The sequence below is a fragment of the Toxorhynchites rutilus genome, chromosome 2, assembly GCF_029784135.1.
Source record: "Toxorhynchites rutilus septentrionalis strain SRP chromosome 2, ASM2978413v1, whole genome shotgun sequence".
NCBI lineage: Eukaryota > Metazoa > Arthropoda > Insecta > Diptera > Culicidae > Toxorhynchites > Toxorhynchites rutilus.
In genome coordinates this window covers 243295046-243314217 of record NC_073745.1, presented here as the reverse complement: position 1 = coordinate 243314217, position 19172 = coordinate 243295046, and the positions used below count along the sequence as shown (strand labels likewise).

The 19172-nt window shown below is 39.4% G+C and overlaps 1 protein-coding gene across 1 annotated transcript in view; it reads right to left on the bottom strand.

Annotated features, from left to right (window-relative positions):
• Positions 1 to 19172, bottom strand: part of LOC129765312 (tyrosine-protein kinase Dnt) — a 192119-nt gene that overhangs the window by 94320 nt on the left and 78627 nt on the right. The window contains exons 3-4 of the mRNA XM_055765487.1: positions 10261 to 10498; positions 2052 to 2220 (exon numbers count right to left, since the gene is read on the bottom strand). Of these exons, the coding sequence (XP_055621462.1) occupies positions 2052 to 2220; positions 10261 to 10498 (407 nt within the window). The remainder of the gene's footprint in view (positions 1 to 2051; positions 2221 to 10260; positions 10499 to 19172) is intronic.

Sequence of the window (19172 nt, the reverse complement as noted above, 5' to 3'; positions counted from 1 at the left end):
CAAATTGAGTCAAATTTGGCATGTGAAGGTTTTACGGGGTACGAAATGTTTCTATGGTGATGTTTCTATGGCGAAACACAAACTTCTGCATAACTCGAGAACTAATCAAGCACAATTTAGGATGTGAAGGTTTTTGGGCATGAGAAATGTTTTTATAATTGTATGACACCCTCCCACCTCTGGAATGGAGTGGGGGTCCCATAAAAATATTACATATATTTCAACCAAAAATATTCCAACCAAACATGACAATTGAAAATTTTCGGAAAACTCTGAAGGGAAAAAGAAAAATTCGGAAAATTAAATTCCCATATGTTCTACAATTACATAGTGACAAGTACTGTTAGTCCATTTGATGTCTGCGCTAGCGAAATTGATTTTTGTTCGAAACTGGAAATGGATTTTAATGTGATGAAACGCACACCTATGTCTTCTTCTATCTATACCGAAAAAAAGGATCGCCGGATGTGTTGATAAGAGCAGAATTCGAGGAAGGAATTGTCCGATTTAGTGCTGTCTTTATTCTATCAAATTTTCTGTATAAAACATTTATTCCATGTAACGGAGAAACATGTTATTTGCAAGTGGTTGAAAAATCTTGAACGAGAATTGTGTCTTAAAATAATCTGATATTAATGATAAGTTTTGTTAGAAATACTAGGAATTTTACAGTAAAAGGTAAATCCAACGGGGTTGAATAGAAGATCAATCAATGAACAGTTCTGCGATTGGACCCATTGGACGAAGTATGCCGGGTCAGCTAGTAAAATATAAAAGCGAATAGAGATCATATCAATTAATAATGTTTTTTATCAATGGAATGCTCAGGACGTCCTTCTACATGCGGATTGAAACTTTTTGTCCTTGACCTTCCTCATTTTCACAATTTTCAAAAAAACATTTTTGTCTAAAAAACCCTCAGATTGGTCCATTTTGAGCTCTTCAAATTGTACGTCGGTACTTAAGCGATCAAAAAGCAGCGCAGTGCCATTTAAATACATCCATACTACTGCGAAAACAATCGCGAATCTAGTGCATGAATAAGACTAAAATAAAATCTTGGTGTATATGATGGAACAACTATCTGTGGATAATGGTAATCCTACGTGCCTCACAATTTTATTTAATCTCATCCATGCTCTAGATTAATGAAGAAAGGGGTGTGATAAATACTAATTGAGAAAACATTACTTAGAAAACATTATTAAAACATTATTTTTCAGGAGTCTCCATTCAAAAATGCCACATATTCCATAAACTACAGATAGAAAGATAGAAAATTCACGTCTTCGATGAAAGTTCATATTTTAATAAGGTGTAGTACTTTGTCGAATGCACTGTATTGCTATCTTGACATTAAACTAAATTAAGATTAGATGTAATTTTTTAATGAAAACCAGAAAAAGTTGTTATTAGAAAATCATCCTCCCTGTAGAAATGCCCATCTTCTGATATATGATGATGACTTGTTGGTTTTTGTATGGACAATTCATATATTTTTTTGAGAAATAATTTTTCCCAAAACCGTATTTTTTTTGTCTATGAGAAAAATTTATTTCAATTTTTAAAATATTATTTTCAGTGGAACTTTTTCCTAATTTATTTGGTATTTTGCAAAATGCAGGAACACTTTTTAGTAGGTCTTAGTAGGTTTTAGTAGGTAGGTTTCCTAAGTTGAAGGTAAACCTGATTCGACATGCAGAATATTATATTACCGCATAGCAAATTGAAAGCAAAATACAACTCATCAAATGGGATAACCCTGCCGGCCACTTCCCAAGAGACGTACGAACCACAAAATTAAATCACAATTTCCGTTCTCTTCTACGCTATCATTTATCAGACAATCACTTTCAATTGTTCCGTTCCGCATCCGTTGGCGAACGAACCGACCTCGGTGGCTGTGTGGGTGTGAAAAGCAGAAACGCCACGACAGACAGGGGAGATAAATTGTTGCATCTCCTCGAGCGCGGAGAGTAGCGCTTCTCCTCCGAGGTGTAATAAATGTATGTTCTGTAAACACATAAACTCGCATAGCAATCATTACTCACTGTAGCGAATCCTGGCGGATCTGCTTTCGGGCTCTCACGTACATCGCGCTGGCAATAAGTCCAACCACCAGCACCAGTCCGAGGGCACAGGCGGCAGCTCCGAGCAGGGCGGGTCCCTGTGGGGGTGCAATTTCCGCGGCCGGCAGCCGATGTCGCGGCGGGAAGATGCCTGAAATTAAAAGAAAGCATAGCGCGAAAGAAAGTGGGAAGAAACAGAAAGTGAGAATTAATGTTCAATTAGGAAACGACGTCGAAACGGCGCGAAAGTGCTCCCAATGGAAGATGTTGGTGGTGGGGTGGTGGGGTGGAAAATTCCGTCCACGGGTGGGCGCCCGGGTTGCTGGTGGCTGGCTTTATAAGACCACGAAATACAAATTAATAAAAAGAAACCAGAGAAAGCACTCGTGCTATCTATCACGCGCGGTTTGTGGCATATTTTCCGGTACATCGAGTAAGCGATGCGCAAACATCAATGGTTGTTGTTTCGTCTGTTTGCGGGTCCTCTCGTTATCGTTCTGGGCTCTGGGCCCATTCCGATGAGTATTGTTGTGGTTTTAGAGTGCACGTAGCATGGTGGCAAACAAAAATTAATTGAATTCTGCCCTGCTGGGAAATTTGGCACTTTCAGTAGCAAGGAAACGAAAGTGGAAGGGTGTGAAGTATTAATTTGAACAAACAAATGTTTCATGAGTTCATGGGCTTTATTGTATAATAGGTTAAGCAATATTAAAATTAAACAGAATGTAAGTGAATTTATGTATCTCAATTTCCACCATTATTTCCGGTACGCGCTAACAAAGTATGAAACACTTAGTGCTGATCTATTCATTTCGATAATCTAATTTGAGTATAAACCATCAACTTTTAATTGAGGATGAAAAGGGTGATTTTTGAAAGGTTTGTTTTACCATACCAAAACAGGAACGGGGCTCAAGACGAAGAGCAAAACAAGCCGCTTCTGTCAACCCAAGGGTCCGAAATTTATTCGATAAACTGCTGTGTGGAAGATCGCTATGCGTTGTATGATGAAACGACTCCCGGATAAAGTAAAACAAAAAATATTTGAACAACAGAAATAACCGGACATCATGGGTATAAATGGTGCGGTGTTAAGTCTTCTTCTACTGTGGGAGCATTGTACCACTGCGACCATTAGTTTGATCTATTGTAGTGCACTCCAGTTTGCTATGTATGCAGGGTCAGTTCGTTCCATCACTCAGGGAACAAGTGATAGTCGCATCAGAACTTTGCATATCCCCCACGAAGGTATGACTACCTTTATGAAGTTCCTTACCTTTTTTGGTTCAACAGACCAAATCTCGTTAGGCCCTTTCCAAAAATCCGCAGTCTTCGCTGAATTAGTGTACTGCATTGACACAGTAAATGTTCCGAAGTTTCAGCTTCGAAATTGTGGAAACGATAGTTATCATCTGCCAGTTTTCCGATTTTTTTAAGGTGCTTTCTGATCGGACAGTGTCCCGTCAATAGACCGGTTAATGTACTCAAATCTGCCTTATTCAAGCTGGTTGCGTGTTGATCTTTAATTTGGATTGGCTTGATGTTGATAGAGCCCTCCAGTTGGCTTCAATCATCCACATTTCCCAGGTTTTGAGCTCTGATTTCATGCATGATGTAGATAACCCACAAAATGGTGCGGGCCCGACGCATTCAGTTGAAGATCCTAATTTTGCTAAGAGATCGGCTTTTTCATTACCTTCTAAAGGGTGTGTCACATCAAATTGCATCACGGAAAAAACGCTGTAGAAATTCGCCCAGTAGACCGATCCTTTTGAAAATTTTAAACAGTAAAATAAAAACTATTAAACAACTTTTGGCATTTTCTTTTTATTCATACTTCGAGCCCAAGCCCGTATGCTCGCACCTTCCTCTTTACCCCGTCCATAAGGTTCTGTACAACGTCAGGTTGTAGTTTTTTTTAACAGAAATCCATTTTCTCTTGAAGTCCGCCTCCGATTTGACAACTTTTGGGTTCTTCCGGAGGGCCTGCTTCATAATCGCCCAATATTTCTCTATTGGGCGAAGCTCCGGCGCGTTGGGCGGGTTCATTTCCTTTGGCACGAAGGTGACCCCGTTGGCTTCGTACCACTCCAACACGTCCTTTGAATAGTGGCACGAAGCGAGATCCGGCCAGAAGATGGTCGGGCCCTCGTGCTGCTTCAATAGTGGTAGTAAGCGCTTCTGTAGGCACTCCTTAAGGTAAACCTGCCCGTTTACCGTGCCGGTCATCACGAAAGGGGCGCTCCGCTTTCCGCAAGAGCAGATCGCTTGCCACACCATGTACTTTTTGGCAAACTTGGATAGTTTCTGCTTGCGAATCTCCTCCGGAACGCTGAATTTGTCCTCTGCGGAGAAGAACAACAGGCCCGGCAGCTGACGAAAGTCCGCTTTGACGTAGGTTTCGTCGTCCATTACCAGGCAATGCGGCTTCGTCAGCATTTCGGTGTACAGCTTCCGGGCTCGCGTCTTCCCCACCATGTTTTGCCTTTCGTCGCGGTTAGGAGCCTTCTGAACCTTGTATGTACGCAGGCCCTCCCGCTGCTTGGTCCGCTGGACGAATGAACTTGACAAATTCAGCTTATTGGCGACATCCCGGACCGAACTTCTCGGATCACGTCTAAACTGCTTAACTACGCGCTTGTGATCTTTTTCACTGACGGAGTTATTAACGTTAACAAATTCTCATGATTTGCATACCAATCGAATCGGAAATTCTTTAAGATTTGTTCGATATGCTATACAATTCCCAAATCTCGTAACGGTTCAAATTCATGGAAACTGGAAGAATTTCCTTCTTCCCATACATTTGTTCTGCCGATTTGTTTGCTAACGCTACCCGTATTTAGAATGCTTATAACTCGAACATTTCTTAATAGATCGGAATGGTTTTTGCATCTACGTCTGCAACGCGTCTATCATAATTAATAAAATGTTATTTTCCATGAGATGAACAATTGAATAACTGTAAAATGTCAAGCGTAATATCAAACGTCCAAACCGCAAAGTTTTGATTGGCCCGATTTACTGTTTCCCCAACACGGACTTCTAATATTTTTATTTTTGTTCCCAGCGAGCACAAAAAAAGATGCATACGAGAAATTTTTGTGCTAGTGCGGATATGGAAGAGTATTCAGAAATTTGAAATATAGATATACCGTTTTGTCTCAAATTCCGAACACTTAAGCTGTGATGGCCATTACTCAAAATGGTACTTTTTCGCGAAATTAATTTGATTTTTGGATACAATAGAGCCTTCTTTTTCATTTGACTTCAAAAAATCGATTTACAAATATATTTTCATGGTGATAAACTAAAAATTACATTCATCACATTTGTCTCAAATTCCGAACACCATTTATGTCACTGATTCATATTCCGAACACTTTTGTCCCAAATTCCGAACAGCAAAAATGCATCTGCTTAAAAAAATCATAACTTTTGAATTACTGGACCGATTCAGATGATTGATATATCAAATTAAAGAGAATAAGCTAGTATTTTGTGGAAAAATATTTCACTTGCAAGAAAATGGGATTTGGTTTTCGTAATTATCGATTGTGTTCGTTTTTTCTAGTTTACTAGAAAAGTTTTAGTAGTTTACATGGTTTTGGAACCGAGGGCGCTATATATTTTTATATTTTTTCTGGAAAGCAGAGGATTTTTTTGCATAGCATACCCCAAAATTCCTGTTCGAATTTGCCAATGCAAACATTTTATCACTGGTTTTCGATAGTCATTTTTTTGTAATTGTTTAGTATTATAAATTATAGGCAGTATCGAAACTTGTTAATGAATTTTAAAATGAAACCTATAAATCAAAGAATGTTAGGGTTTTTATTATGCAATTATTTATAACATTAAAGTTCAGTAAATTCTCATTTAAAAATAATGCGTTCGGGATTCGAATCAATTCCGAACTTTACTTCAATTCTAATTTTAAAAAATATTTCTGCACAAAATATCATTTTTTCGTCCATTTATTATGGTCCCTCACCTTTTCTAGCACTTAATATGAAAACAGCAAACAAAGTAGTTGAAAAAACTACAAAAACTGAAAAATTAACGATGCTTATCTTTTGCGGAATTTGCTAACGCAAACATTTTATCATTGGTTTTGATTGTCACTTTCTTGCAAATGCTTCATATTATAAATTATAGGCTGTATCGATACCTGTAAATGATGAGAAAATGTAGCCTATAACCTAAAGAATGTCAAGCCCCTCATTATTTCACTATTTATAACATTTAGGTTCAGTAAATTTGCATTTCAAATTAAGTATTCAGAATTTGAATCATGCAAAGAAACTTTATTCAAATTTCGAACACTACTTCAATACTAATTTTAATGAATATTTCTGCATAAAATATCATTTTTTTATCCATTTATTGTAGATTCTCACCTTTTCTAGCACTAACATGAAAAAAAGCAAACAAAAAAATTGGAAGAGCTACAAAAACTGAAAAATTAACGATGCTTGTTTTTTACGAAATTTGCTAACGCAAGCATTTTATCTGTCACTTTTTTGCAAATGTTTAATATTTCAAATTATAGGCTACATCAATGCCTGTAAATGATGTTAAAATGTAGCTTATACCTCAAAGAATGTCAGAGCTTGCATTATTCAACATTAAATCGTAGTAAAGTTACATTTAAAAATCATGTGTTCGGAATTTGATACTGTGCGGAATATGAGACAAAACGGTACACTGCATTTATTTAGATACAACGTATATTTCATGGAAGTTTGCTTCCCAATTACCATAGGAAAATCCTACTGTTGCATGTTGTGAGGTTCGATTCCACCGCAAACGAAATATAAGAGCAAAAATGTTTATAGTTTGTGATCGATATCTGAGTGGGAATGAGGAATTCTGGTGCGGGTTAGCAGCGCTGTTCAATCGTAAATGTAATATGTTAATATATTATTTTTCTAATATGTAAATTATAGTCTGGTAGCGATATCCATATTATTCTAAATTAGTTTACCAGGTCAGTCCTACCGGTTTGAAATTGTTCGAATTTCAAATGAGAAATTTTACTACTGATTTAGTAGCAATAATAAAATAATATTCGAAGAGGTAAACAAGTGGATTGCTTTATATAATTGCGTAGTTCTACGTCTAAAATAGGGTCGTGTCCTAGATACAACCCCTTACAATTTCGTTTCCTTATCTATTCTTTTCACATTTTCATTCAAATTTTTTATGTTAAAGTTTCCTGCCTAATTTTCGAAATATTCCATAACCCATTCTCATTTCTGAATTATCTCTTGACTTTAAAGAGCAATACGGAAGGGAAAGAAGACGCCATGTCAGTTGTACCTACACTAATTTCTAAAAAATGACACAGTGAAGTCTTCGACATCTTTTTCGAATTTCCTCATTAAAATTTTTCATTTTACTTCGTAACTTCGTAACAGCAGATTCGACAAAACTCATAATCTGATTTGTCGGAATTTTTCCTTTTTCTTTCGGGTAAACGTTTCCTTCGGGTAAATGTCACATTCGGATATTTGTCGCATTCGGGTAAATTTCCATTGGGGTATATGTTGCATTCGGGTATTGATTACATTCGGGTGAATGTCATTCGGTTATTTGTTACATTCGGGTAAATGTGCTTCGGGTAAACGTGTTTCGGGTGTATGAGACACAACCGGCTTAGAGATAGAGGGTGCCATATTTTTTAAATTTTTTATTGAAGCTTATGACTTTTTACATAACATATTCATTATTGTTATCGTTTTCGAGTTATGATTTTCAAAGTTAACTTGTCTCAGTCTTCGTTCAATCTTTCTATGCGACTAGACTTCCATGTGCCTACATTGATATATTGATATATATATATATATATATATATATATATATATATATATATATATATATATACATATATATATATATATATATATATATATATATATATATATATATATATATATATATATATATATATATATATATATATATATATATATATATATATATATATATATATATATATATATATATATATATATATGTATATATATATATATATATATATATATATATATATATATATATATTGATATATAACGACTATAATGTGGTTACATTATCAATACTCATTATAATTTCTAATTCTGTTGATATGTCGATCATCTGAATCGCTCCAGTGGTTCAAAAGTAATAAATTCACAATAACAATAAGAAGAAAACATATTTTTCGGACCACGGATTTAAAAAAAACGTTAATAAGGAGTTAATGATAAGATACATGACGATAAATGAAATAATAAAAAAAAGCGATAAGGAACAAAACATGAATTTTTTACGAAAATCTGAAGACCACTATATCGGTTTCACATAAAATAGCTCATTAAAAATCTGTTGAGTTGGTAGGGTTTTCTATTAAAAAAATAAAAGATATTGGAGGTTGTGGTCTTGTAAGATATAAAAGCTTGTGAACATTAAATTCAATCTATATAAATAAAAATGTAAGGCAAAATTGTTGGTAAGCGGAAAACCCGAAGAAGGGATGGTCCGATTTTAGCCTCCTGTATTTTGTTGTATTCGTCTCTCCCCGTAGATCAATATAGTGGAGAGAAAAACCAGAAAATTTTCGGAAAAAATTTAAGGAAGGTCGGAAAATTCGGAAAATTGAATTCCCACATGTTCGAAAATTACATCATAATAAGCGTTGTTAGCCCATTCGATGTTTGCGCTATCGAAATCGATCTTTGTTCTTAAGTGGAAATGGGTAATGGGTAAATGGGTAATCGTTCAATGGAGAGTTCAGTGATTGGACTCACTAACGTTCACTTAGTAAGAAAACATAGATGTTGGTGGTGGTCAACGATTCGATAACACTGAATAAATTCGTGACGCAGTTACATCTTACTTAAAAAAGTTGGACGCTACACACTTCGCACTCGGAATAGAAAAACTCGTGCCACGCTATGGTAAATGCCTCGAACGTTACGGCGATTATGTAGAAAAATAGAAAATAAAACGTAGATTGCAATTTTTTGTCCTAACTTTATTTTTCCGCGATTTCTGAGGCACTGTAACTTATTTTTTGAACGACCCTCGTAGATCGAAGCTGATCTGGAATCCCACGAATCGAATTTCATCGACAGGTCGTATTTAGTGACGGATAGTCTGGAGTATACAAGGGAAAATGAATATTTTAATATATGTAGATTCTTATGAATTGAGATTATATATAGAACAACCGAGAGTTATACACACACAATTGGATTTTTTTCCAATTTTAGAAGGTGGATTTTAGCAGACGAGTTGTTGATGAACTCAATTCGGTATTATTTCATATCACTCCGGAAAAACTCAAACACAGGCTGAGAAGCGGTATCATCATCATCAACCTTTTCCAATCAACTGGTATCCAATCTACGAACTCGAGGATGGAAACACCAATTCGTATGTATGACTATTCACAATCGAACTCCAAATAATACACCGATTTTCACGCCAGGTTGATCTAATATTGATTTCCCCTGCCAAGGCTTAAATACTTCGGTTGATCCTATCCGCCAGTAGAACAGGATCGCTGAACATCTATGACATGGAAAAATATGTAGGAGAAAAATAACACATTTCGATTCCATTTACATTTTAAATGATGAAACGGTCGGTCGAGCGGTGTTGCGCTCTGGAAGTTGGAGGCGCAAACGGATAGATTGTCTCCCCGTGAAGCGATAAGCTATCAGCAACGGAAATGGTGTTCCGAAGTTTTCGCTTGCGCTAGGGTGGATTGGAATCTACTCTTCCGAAACATGTTTTCATGAACCGTTGATAAATATTCCAAATGCTTTGGTTAGGATATTTTTCCTAGCATAAAATTTGGAGAAACAAAAAAAAACAACACGTCGTAACCACCCCACAGCACCATATAATCGAAAAGGAATAAAGATAATGAAGTGGAAAGTGCTAGGTTGAAAAACGGAACTCGTTGTGGGCGTGTGTGACATCTGTTAGCAAAGTATCGATCGGAATTCGTCGTGTATTCGATGCAGTGTGAAAAGGTGGCGTATCCCATCCACCCGCCGCCAGCTGTTACCATTTGGGAGCAATTTGCATTCATTGAACGAACATGCAGACATCATTGAAAGCTTCGAGCGCTTTCGGACTTGAGGAACGAAGAGAACACCGCATGAGTAGTAGAGAAAGAAAGAAAAAAAAATGCACTCACCTTTAATGCAAATTTTATTTCGTCTGATAATCAATTTCGTATCGTTTTGCTTCGGTGGTCCTTCGACATGTAGGTGAATCCCGACCGGTACCTCCTTTGACACGTTGCCCGAACACACCAGATGAACGGTGAACGTCTCCACCACCCTCGGGATGATTCCACTGCTCGGGATGTTCAGCTCCGGATGTTGCAGTGCGCCCTCGTTGTCATCGTAGTGAACCGATATCGTGTAGGGAAGCTGCAAAACAAGCAAAAAGTGCCATGTGTAGCCTAGTTTGCAACCACATCTGCTAGTTAGAAAGTACACGAAAAGGCTGAATAATTTGGACTTTCTCCAAAGTGTATATTTCGTTTTCGTTCACTCGTCTATCTTCCTCAAAACTTAAACCCGACAAGGGTTGTTAGCTAATCGTTACCCAACCCTGCAGCATCGAAGTTGAAAATGTTTAAATAGAATTACTCACAGAATTTCTCAAGAGCAACCGCTTCCCACCTATAACTCCCACCAACAACACTTTCAAAAGTCATAGTTATCGGGACATCTGGATGCAAGATTATTCAATTCATTTCTGGTTCTTTATTTTTCATATACAATCTCCGATAGGACCGGGAAAGAGAAGAAGATAAAGCCCGGTGCCGTCAGTGGCTGAAAGGAAATGAATTTAAAATCTCTGCAAAATTAATTAACAACTTAACTCCCATCAACAGAAACCCGAGCGAATTGCGGAGCAGGAAGAACATCTTCCCAGGGGTGGGGTTGGCAATGCATAGTTTCGACAAAGTGGGAACTAATAGGGCGAACCCTAACTTGCTGTTCGTTTTGGATTTTGATCTCGATGTTTTCCAATTAGGCGAAATATTTTGGGAGATAATTTATGCAACACTAATGGGAAGGTACGGTGAGGAAAGCGTATTAAAAGGTTCTTACAAACTATTGCCGGGAGAGTTGCCCGAACCGGAAATGTGTGGTGGATGATGACAGAATTTAATGGTGGCATGAAGTGAAGTTATAGTTTATTAACTTACAAACGATAGTTACAAAACTTAATAATTTTAAGTATACTAGCTGGCCCGGCAAACTTCGTACCGCCCAGAATGGATTTTTTGTAATGAATACTTTCAAACATTCAAACGTTCAACGTTCTAATTGACACTTCACAATTTCCTTTTACTATGAGTCCTAGTACTTCTACCAAAACTCGTCATTATAACAATCTTTTTTTTTCATTTATTTCTTTGAATCATCTGACTGACTATTTGGTCTAAATGATTATTTAAAACTAAACGTCACAACTACATCAATACTTTGGCCATACGAAATAAAAACGATACAAAATACAAAATAAGTCATCTATGAATGAGTCGTCTATAAAAGTTTTTTTTTTATTAATCCGTTTATTTTTACAGGCTCAGTTACATAAGTTTAAAGGAGCCAAACTCTTAACTATATTTCAACTAGCATATATCAACATGTTGTTTCCTTAATTCTATGGTTAATGAAATAGGAAACCGATTACTCGCGGTCGACTCGAGTTTAGAAGGGTGACATATTTTCATTAGGAAAAGGATGGGATGTAAGGAGATGTGTGTTTACACTCGCACTCACATTCACATTCACATTCTCATTCACACTGACACTTCACACTCAATTCTTAAAACTATCCTTACATCTAATATGTATTTACAATTTAACTTATTCTAATGTTAGTAGGAAGGGAACCGATAGCTCGCGAAGGACGAAAAGGAGGGGAATAGGATGTATGAACAATCACACTCGAAGATCGATAGCTTTAAGGAAAACATATATTTGGGACATGTAATCAAGGTCTAACCGAGCCAACACATCTCTCACCGGCACATTGGACTGCTTTCCTCCAGCCCGAAGGGAGTTTTCTAAATTCGATCTGGCGACAAGATACAACTCGCACGACCAAACAACGTGTTCGATGTCGTGGTAACCATGGCCACAACCGCAGAGATTGCTGTCGGCAAGATTAAAATGAAAAAGCAGCGCGTCTAACGAACAGTGATTGGACATGAGTCGGGAGAAGGTGCGAATAAAGTCCCGACTCAAGTCCAGACTTTTGAACCACGGATTGAGGCTAACCTTAGGGATAATTGAGTGGAGCCACCAGCCCAATTCATCTTCGTTCCATTTGTTTTGCCAGTTAACGATGGTATTTTAGCGAACTAAAGAATAAAATTCATTGAAGGCGATTTGACGCTGATAAATTTCGCCTTCAATTGCACCTACCTTTGCTAATGAGTCAGCCCTCTCATTACCCGGAATTTAGCAATGTGAAGGGACCCAGACAAAGGTAATGACATAACAGCGTCTGGTTAAAGCACTCAAAATTTCTCGTATTCTCTCAAGGAAGTACGGCGAGTGCTTTTCCGGCCTCACTGAACGGATAGCTTCGACGGAGCTTAAACTATCCGTTACAATGTAATAGTGTTCAACAGGTCGTGAGGCGACGCTGTCCAGCGCCCAGTGTATTGCTGCCAATTCAGCAATATACACTGAGCAAGGATACTGAAGACTGTGTGAGGTGCTAAAAAATTTGTTGAACACTCCAAATCCTGTGGACTCATTCATAGAGGACCCATCAGTAAAGTACATATTATCACAATTGACACGCCCATACTTTGCTTCGAAAATCGTAGGAACGATCCACGATCGATGATAATCTGGAATTCCATGGATATCCTGCTTCATGGACAGATCAAAATGCACAGAGGAATTGATGTAGTCAGGAAAACAAACACGGTTGGGAATATACGAAGAAGGATCAACCTGCATGGAGACGAATTCATGATATGAGCTCATGAATCCAGAATGAAAATTTAGCTCGATCAGCTGCTCAAAATTTCCGATCACCAATGGGTTCATAACCTTACACCGGATGAGGAACCGAAGAGATAATAAATTGAAGCGATCTTTTAGTGGGAGTAGGCCTGCCAAAACCTCGAGGCTCATGGTATGCGTTGAGGGCATACAGTTTGATGAGGTGTGTTTTGGCAGCTGATTGAAAACAGAAACTGCCATACTCTATCACTGAGAGAATAGTTGTTCGATACAACATAATAAGATCTTCGGGATGGGCTCCCCACCAGGTGCCGGTAATTGTACGGAGAAAGTTTATTCTTTGTTGACATTTTTTACTCAGATACCTAATATGGGCCCCCCAAGTACATTTGGAGTCGAACCAGACCCCAAGATACTTGAACGACATAGTGATCGGTTTACCCAAAAGTTGAAGCTTTGGTTTTGCTGGTCTATGCTTCCTAGAAAAAACCACCATCTCTGTTTTCTCCGTGGAGAATTCGATCCCTAGCCCAATGGCCCAGGTTGAAAAATTGTCCAAAGTATCTTGTAAGGGTCCTTGCAGGTCGGATTCGTTTGATCCTACGACAGACACCACTCCATCATCTGCAAGTTGTCTTAGGCTGCAGTTTTGTGTGAGGCAATTGTCGATGTCGCTTACATAGAAGTTGTACAAAAGGGGGCTTAAACATGAGCCCTGTGGGAGTCCCATGTAGGAGACCCGACTTACTGTCGAATCCCCGTGAAAAAAATTCAAATGTTTCTCACAAAGCAAGTTATATAACATATTATTCAATAGAGGCGGCAGACCCCGAGAGTGTAATTTGTCTGACAGGACCTCTATTGAAACTGAATCAAAGGCCCCCTTTATGTCCAAGAATACTGAAGCCATTTGTTTTTTTTCGGCGTAAGCCAATTGAATTTCTGAAGAAAGCAACGCAAGACAATCATTCGTCCCCTTGCCCCTGCGGAACCCATATTGTGTATCTGAGAGTAGGCCATTCGTTTCAACCCATCGATCAAGGCGAAACAAGATAATTTTCTCCAACAATTTCCGTATACAAGACAGCATTGCTATTGGGCGGTACGAATTGAAGTCGGACGCGGGTTTTCCGGGTTTTTGAATAGCTATAACTCGTACTTGTCTCCAATCATCTGGAACAATATTATGCTCCAGAAACCGATTGAATAAATTCAACAATCGATGTTTCGCCACATCAGGGAGGTTTTTCAACAAGTTGAACTTAATTCGATCCGATCCCGGAGCAGAATTGTTACATGAAAGGAGAGCAAGAGAGAATTCTACCATCGAAAACTCAGAATCAAGATCGCACCTATCTTGTGGTATATCTCGAACAATTTTTTGCACGGGAGCGGAATCGGGATAAACCTTTCGTGCAAAATTAAAAATCCATCGATGTGAATATTCTTCGCTTTCATTCGTTGAAGAGCGATTTCTCATGTTTCGAGCCACTTTCCATAATTTTTTCATTGACGTTTCTCGTGACAAACCTCCCACGAAATTTCGCCAAAAAGCACGTTTTTTCCCTTTGATCAAATTTTTGAACTGATTCTCAAGGCTAAATACGTTTGAAAATTTTCAGGAGTTCCACGTTTCCGAAAAGCATTCGCATTCGATTTTTCTACATAAAGCTTGGAACATATGCTATCCCACCATAGATTGGGAGGCCTTCGACGAATAGTGGAACCTGGGATGGGTTTCGTTTGAGCGCGAACCGCGCTGTCATAGATCAAACGAGAAAGGAAGTTATACTCCTCCAATGGAGGTAAACCATCTCTGGAATTGATGGCTAGAGCAATCGCGTCCGCATATTTTTTCCAGTCAATGTGTCTTGTGAGGTCATATATTTTTTTTTTTAACCCATTTATTTATTTAAGGCTCATTAGCATTTTAGCTGTAACAGAGCCGAATTTTTTAATCGTGTACATGTCACATGGTTATTATATCTATAATTAGCACATTACACAGTTGCCATTCGCCAGTATTCCTTCTGTACCATTACATATGGTACATTCACACAGTAGCCATTTAGGCGTAAGGGTATTCTTTCTGTTCTTCCATTATCCAGTTGGACCACCGGACAGCGGAGACAGTTGATTGATCATTGTTGAGTTATTTATAGAACAGTAGCCCGATGTGTCTGGCAGAGCAGAACAGTTGTATGGATGAATCGATCTTATTTCGACCGTGGATCGATCTCCATCGCTGATGATTGTTGCGTGGACGTAGCTATTCTGTAACAACACAAAGATGGTCAATGAGGGCCCTGAGTTTTGAACTCACGATCGATCGCTTACTAAGCGAACGCGCAACCAATGTGGCTACGGAGACCCCCTGTGAGGTCATATGCCATGTTTATAGATTCAGAAGAATTCGACCCAATGGTGATGGAAATTTTGATTGGCAAGTGATCACTACCGTTGGGGTCCTGGATTACATTCCACTTGCAATCTAACGATAGTGAATTCGAGCAAAGCGAGAGGTCAAGAGCACTTGGGTTAGCAGGAGGTTTAGGAACACGTGTTGTTTCCCCAGTATTCAAAACGGTCATATTGAAGCTGTTACAAAGGTCATATATCAACGATGAACGATTGTCGTCGTACTTTTCACCCCAGGCAGTTCCGTGAGAGTTGAAGCCTCCCAAGATCAATCGTGGCTCAGGAAGGAGTGAGCACATGTCAACAAGTTGCTTGCGGCTAACCGCAGCTCTCGGAGGCCAATACAAGCTGACAATACAGAGGTCTTTGCCTCTGATGTTTGCATGACAAGCAACAGCTTCAATCCCTCCAATAGGTGGTAGGTTAATTCGAAAAAATGAGTGGCACTTATTGATCCCCAATAGCACCCCTCCGTATCTGTCATCACGGTCCAAGCGTATAATATTGAAATCATGGAAAGAGAGATCATCTCGCGAAGAAAGCCAAGTTTCGGACAGAGCAAAAACATCACAATTGAACTTATGAATTAAAAATTTGAATGTATCCAATTTAGGGATAAGACTACGACAATTCCACTGTAAAATAGTGATATCTCCGACCTCTCTATTTAAATTAGACATCAAGAGAGATAATCATTGCAAGGAGGGGCCATGTTTGCATCAATTGTTGCAAAATTGTCTTTAATACTGGAAGCATTGAAATGACAATGGTTCTGATGGAGTCGGAAACGTTAAAACACTTGAAGATTTGATCCAAAAGGTCAGACAACTTTATACATCCCGATTGGGAAGTTGAGCTGGACGGAAAAATAGGGACAGTTGGGGTTTTTGATGTCCCCTCGAGTGCTGGGTCGTTCGAAAGTGAACTATTCCCACTGAAGCCAGGAGGAACCTGATTTTGCTTGTCCGCTGCACTCGTTTTTTTAGGCAAGCTAACAGGGGATATCACCGGAGGGACTTGTGATTGAATTTTGGGAGTGGTCACATTTTTGCGCCGGGGATTCCCTTGGGAAATAAACGGTGTACCCCCGTGAGCTGTGTCCGCTTCCATTTCGTCAACTGGAAACGTGGAAAAGATATTGTGTCCTCACACAACACACAGATTGGATGTAGTTGTTGTTGGGCCTGTGGAGAAGCGCCCTTTAAAATTTCCGCAAAAGTGCGTTCCTTTAAAGAGCGCTGGGAGAAACAGCGACTCTTGTAAGTTTCACAAGCTGAGAGCTCATGTGGGGTCCCCCCGCAATATGGACACTTATGCTCAGTCGCACTGCAGGATTTGCCCACATGTTGGCGCAGTAGTCTGCTGTGTGATCAACTGACTTGCATTTGTTGCAAGTCATGGGCTTTGGCACGAAGAGACGCAGCGGAAGCCTCAATTTGTCCACCATAACGTAGTCAGGGAGGGCGGAACCAGCAAAAGTTACTCGAAACGAGTCGGACGGCGTGAATTTTGTTTTTCCCTCTTCCTGGGACACTTTTCCTAATTGATGGCAGTCCAAAATTTTAACTTTCGTCAAAGGGAGCTTTTTAAATCTGCCATCTCCCTCTTTTATTAATGCGCTCGTCAGACCCGTTTCTTTAATCACCCCCGAAATTTCTACGTTATGGCAGGGCACATAGACGCGATATTCTAGTACGAACCTATTGTCGACAACAATCTCGTTAGCTTGCTTCCGATCAGCCACGACAACACGCAGTTTGTTCGGTCGAACCTTTCTAATTTCGACCACGGAGGAATAATTTTTTGTCAGATCTTTCATGATCTGAATGACGTTGAGCGATTTCCCGTTGGGTTTTGGCCGGAAGAAAACAACCCATGGGCCAGATCCAGATGCATCTTCTGGATAGACCTTGACACGCGGAGAGGTGACAACTGAGGGGGAGGACGAGGTCGATTGTTGAGCGGGAGCGGGAACAGTTGGGCTGGGAAGCAAGTTCGGGAGATAATCGGAAGCGGGAGCGGGAGATTGAGGGGGCGAAGTGGAAAAGTTTGCCAATTTTCTTGAAGGGGGCTTGTTGAGGTTGATTAACTCTTCCTCTGAAAAAACATCGTCTGAGGGGGGAACGCGTTTAAGCGACTTCCCAGTAGTTAGTGAGGAGGAAACATCAGATTCAATGTCCATATCAAGAGGGTCGCACTCTGCCATTATGGCAGATATACAAATATACTTTTTCTTTTTTTTTAAATCCTTAACCTAATATATATATATATATATATATATATATATATATATATATAAACTAAAATACTTAAAGCGCACGGTGCGGATGATTTGTAACGGTGCTCCAATCGAACCACGTGATGATCGCTTGGCACAACAGCAATGGTGTATCGCACCACAATACGATGACGATGGAACGGCACACGCTCACAGCGCCCGCAGTGGAGGACTTCTCCCTCCCGCTGGTTGTGATTACTTATCACTTCACTCTCGCAATAAAGAAAACACCGTTAGGGCGACACAATCACTTCAGCGAAACCGATAACGGTATTGTTCCAACACAATAACGGACACGAACAACTTTGCGTCCGGCGGCTTCGGACTGCGCGAGCTGACTGGTCTATAAAAGTTGTCCAAGGAGATATTGAAGTCAAATAAGTCGAAAACTTCGTTGAAACGGACTGACATGAAACGGACAGGATTATGCAACGCATAGTTCACACTGCGTCCTTCGAGATGCAGGAAGTTGCTGACACGAAGAGTACGTTCTGGCGCATAAATATTGATTTGTGTCAACAGTGCAGGGCAGTCGATTCCTCCGGTCAAAAGTTTAGCGACAAACATAGCTTGAGCGTTGAAACGCCTTCTTTCCAGCGTCTCCAGTACCAAAAGTTGACAACGCGCCTCGTATGGTGGCAAGTTTAGAAGATCCCGCCACGGAAGGTTCCAGAGAGCATGTCGTACGAATTTCCGCTGAACAGACTCAATCCTTGAAATCCAATTTGCTTGAAATGGGCACCATACAACTGCGCTAAACTCCAGTATGGATCGAACTAGCGATCAGTAGAGAGATCGGAGACGGAGTATGGATCACGGAATTCCCTTGTAATTTTAAGGATGAATCCTAACTGCCGGTTGGCTTTAGCGATTATTTCACAGTCGAAAGCTGAGTGCATTATCAAGTGTCACTCCAATGTCTCGGATATGGCTTACTCGCGACAGAACTTGACCATAGATGGAGTAGCCAAACACAATTGGCTTTAGCTTACGATGGAACGAAATAGTACTGCATTTCGTGATGCTGAGCGATATTATATTTCTTGAGCACCATTCTTCAAAACAGTCGACCATGTTCTGAAGTCTAAAGCAATCAAGAGCGTTCCTGATAACCATATAAATTTTCACATCATCGGCGTAAAATAAGCGGCAGCCAGGTGGAAGTAGTAAGGACACTTCAGTGATGAACAATGAGAACAACAGTGGGCCTAGGTTGCTTCCTTGAAGCACTCCCGAAAGATTGGAGAAACTCGCAGATTGTGCAGATCCAATTTTGACACACATCCACCGATCTGTTAGATAAGAGTTCAACCATATCGTGAATCTCGAGGAAATGCCTAGTTTGTTCAGCCTTGCTATCAGGATTTTGTGATCGACACGGTCGAAAGCAGCCTTAAGGTCTGTGTACAC